The 2,906-nt window shown below is 40.8% G+C and overlaps 1 protein-coding gene across 1 annotated transcript; it reads left to right on the top strand.

Moving 5' to 3' along the window:
• The first annotated feature begins 2,018 nt into the window (after nt 1-2,018).
• Nucleotides 2,019-2,531, top strand: LOC101137667 (large ribosomal subunit protein P1-like). Its single transcript, XM_055380277.2, has one exon. The coding sequence runs from the start codon at nt 2,141-2,143 to the stop codon at nt 2,483-2,485; it is 345 nt and encodes a 114-aa protein (XP_055236252.1). The 5' UTR covers nt 2,019-2,140; the 3' UTR covers nt 2,486-2,531.
• Nucleotides 2,532-2,906: the final 375 nt, after the last annotated feature.

The raw sequence follows: 2,906 nt of genomic DNA, 5'->3' as shown, positions 1-2,906 counted from the left end.
ATGGATACAGATAATTGCAATAAACAGCAATTGTTCTATAATAAAGATGTATGCAAAATGCAGTGTGGAGCACAGAAGGGTTTGGAAACAGAAGGAATTAAAATTAATCCAACCATGAAACTAAGCCAGAAGCAATTAGTATTGGGATCTTTGTCACCACTCAGTCCGAAATTCCCACTTTGAGCTGAGAAGGAAAGTTCTTAGGAAGCAAAAGAGATGGAGGGGGAAAAAAATGACTTCACTTCTCCATTGCCAGAGTCTCTGAAGCAACTAGCAGCCAATTACCAGTGGAAGTTGTGGAGTTCCCTTCTCCAGAAATCTTATGATCGACATTGTAGCCCTACGTTTTCAATGCATTGCCAAATTTGTTAAAGCAACTGGATGCTTGCCAGCCTGCCGCTTCATTTTGTGCTGTGTGGACACAGTCCTACGCATGTGAAGTGCCAATAAAGCACTTAATATTATTTTTGGACTTATCCAATCTTCCTTTCTACTGAGTTTGTAAGTTCCTTGAGGGCAGTGCATCACACTGTGTTCTGAGTGGCAAACATTGGACCCACTAAAGGTAGCTTAAAAAGGAAAAATGATTAACTTTAGTTATCTCTAGGAGGGCTAGGAAACTAGGTTCGGAGGGTACTCCACATGCAGGAGGCAACAGCAACACCTGGAATGTAATTCTGGCACAGGCGCCAGGGCAGGTATCACCATCATGGACACAGGAATCAGCTGTTCCTTTTCCCACAGAAAAAGTGTCAGGTTGTTAGAGGGACAGAAAATGAATACTGCGTAAGCCAAAACAATGGCAGCTATGTAATAGATCCTCCAAAGGATTTAAATAATTTCAGCCAAATGAAGATACCTAATACCATTAGAAAAAGAATATATCTGACAGTCAGGTGCAGTGGCTTACACCTGTAATTCTAGCATTTGGGGAGTCTGAAGCAGGCGTATTGCTTGATTCCAAGAGTTGGAGACCAGCCTGGGCAACATGGCAAAACCCCATCTCCACAAAAAATTAGCTGGGTGTGGTGGTGCGCACCTATAGTCCCAGCTACTCAGGAAGGAGGCTGAGATGAGAGGGTCACCTGCACCCTGGGAGGTTAAGACTGCAGTGAGCCAAGATCATGCCACTCCACTCCAGCCTGGGCGACAGAGTGAGACCCTATCTGGAAAAAAAAATCTGTTTTAAGTCCTCTCAGGCATACCCCGAGTGATCACGTTGCTAGTGAAATAAGCCAACTTCTAAATAAAACTAATGGAAGGACTAGCATTTTCTTAGTATGGTTACCTAACCCTTACTAACCTTCTTAAGGCTTAATTAGACTTGTGTTTGTATGTATGTTACACAGACCACTATCAAATTTTATAAATCTTGCTACAACAAAAATTAAAGAATATTTTAGTGTTGCTCCCTAGAAAACTGCAAAGCTTACTAAAAATATGCATCCTTTAAAAAGTGTGCCTATATCTTTATAAACTTGCTTTTAACATTTCTTTAATTTTGTATTATAAGTACAGAAAAATGATAGAATAGTTTTCCACATTTCTTGGATTCTCCATTTTACTTAAGCTAAAGGTATACTTTCCTTATTACTTTGCTAATCGTGAATTCCACTTTTATCAACACAATTCAGAACTTGTTTCCAACTGGTAGGATGAAAATTGAACATATGTGACACTCAAATGCTCAATTCCCTGTTGAAGAAATGAATGATAGACCTTATCTATCATTTATTTGACTCATGTGTACACCCATGTATATCACAGACATTTTTATTTAATTATTCAAGAATTGGCACATGAGAAGCATTATCTAATTCCTCTGGGACCTTCCACTGGCAAAAATAAATGCAATGACTGTGGCTACCAGATGAATTTTGCCCTTTTTCTTATATTTGAAAGTAATGACTTTATTATTTCTGCATTTAATTATTTAAATTTTAAGCAAAACAGAAAATCACTACAAAGAAAAAAATGTCAACAAAATCTTACTTAGTAGAAGAAACCGACCCCTTTCCTCAGCTGCCGCCAAGGTGTTCGGTGCTTCCGAGGAAGCTAAGGCCGCGTTGGGGTGAGGCCCTCACTTCATCCTGCGACTAGCACCGCGTCCGGCAGCGCCGGCCCTACACTCGCCCGCGCCATGGCCTCCGTCTCCAAGCTCGCCTGCATCTACTCGGCCCTCATTCTGCACGACGATGAGGTGACAGTCACGGAGGATAAGATCAATGCCCTCATTAAAGCAGCCGGTGTAAATGTTGAACCTTTTTGGCCTGGCTTGTTTGCAAAGGCCCTGGCCAACGTCAACACTGGGAGCCTCATCTGCAATGTAGGGGCTGGTGGACCTGCTCCAGCAGCTAGTGCTGCACCAGCAGGACGTCCTGCCCCCTCCAGTGCTGCTGCTCCAGCTGAGGAGAAGAAAGTGGAAGCAAAGAAAGAAGAATCCGAGGAGTCTGATGATGACATGGGCCTTGGTCTTTTTGACTAAACCTCTTTTATAACGTGTTCAATAAAAAGCTGAACTTAAAAAAAAAGTAACCATCATTAATATTAGGTGAACATCTTTCTTGACAGCTCTATGTAGACACTCAGATATTAGGAGTGATAGGTGCATAAATAACTTGGTACATAGAAATAATTTAATAAAACTGGATACATATCATGCATGCTATTTTTAAATAAAAATATTAAATTTTTATTTAAAATTTTTATTACTTAGACGTAATGAGCCAGTAAACTAGAAGCAGTGGGTAATGGCCTGACACCTCTTCCATCCTTTATTTCTCCCGGGCTTCTTCTAAGGTCTTGGAGCTTAGTTTAGTGAGTGCCCAGCCATTGCAGTCATCAAGCATTCATTAACTGCCATTTTCCTTTCCTCTGTTATTATGTACCACCAGTATTTTGCTAAA

This window comes from Gorilla gorilla, chromosome 11 (assembly GCF_029281585.2).
Source record: "Gorilla gorilla gorilla isolate KB3781 chromosome 11, NHGRI_mGorGor1-v2.1_pri, whole genome shotgun sequence".
NCBI lineage: Eukaryota > Metazoa > Chordata > Mammalia > Primates > Hominidae > Gorilla > Gorilla gorilla.
The sequence above is the reverse complement of the archived record's forward strand: the minus strand, read 5'-3'. Positions and strand labels throughout refer to the sequence as shown.

Excerpts from the sequence above, each read along its gene's own strand:
- LOC101137667 (XM_055380277.2), top strand. The coding sequence starts at position 2,141 with ATGGCCTCCGTCTCCAAGCTCGCCTGCATCTACTCGGCCCTCATTCTG.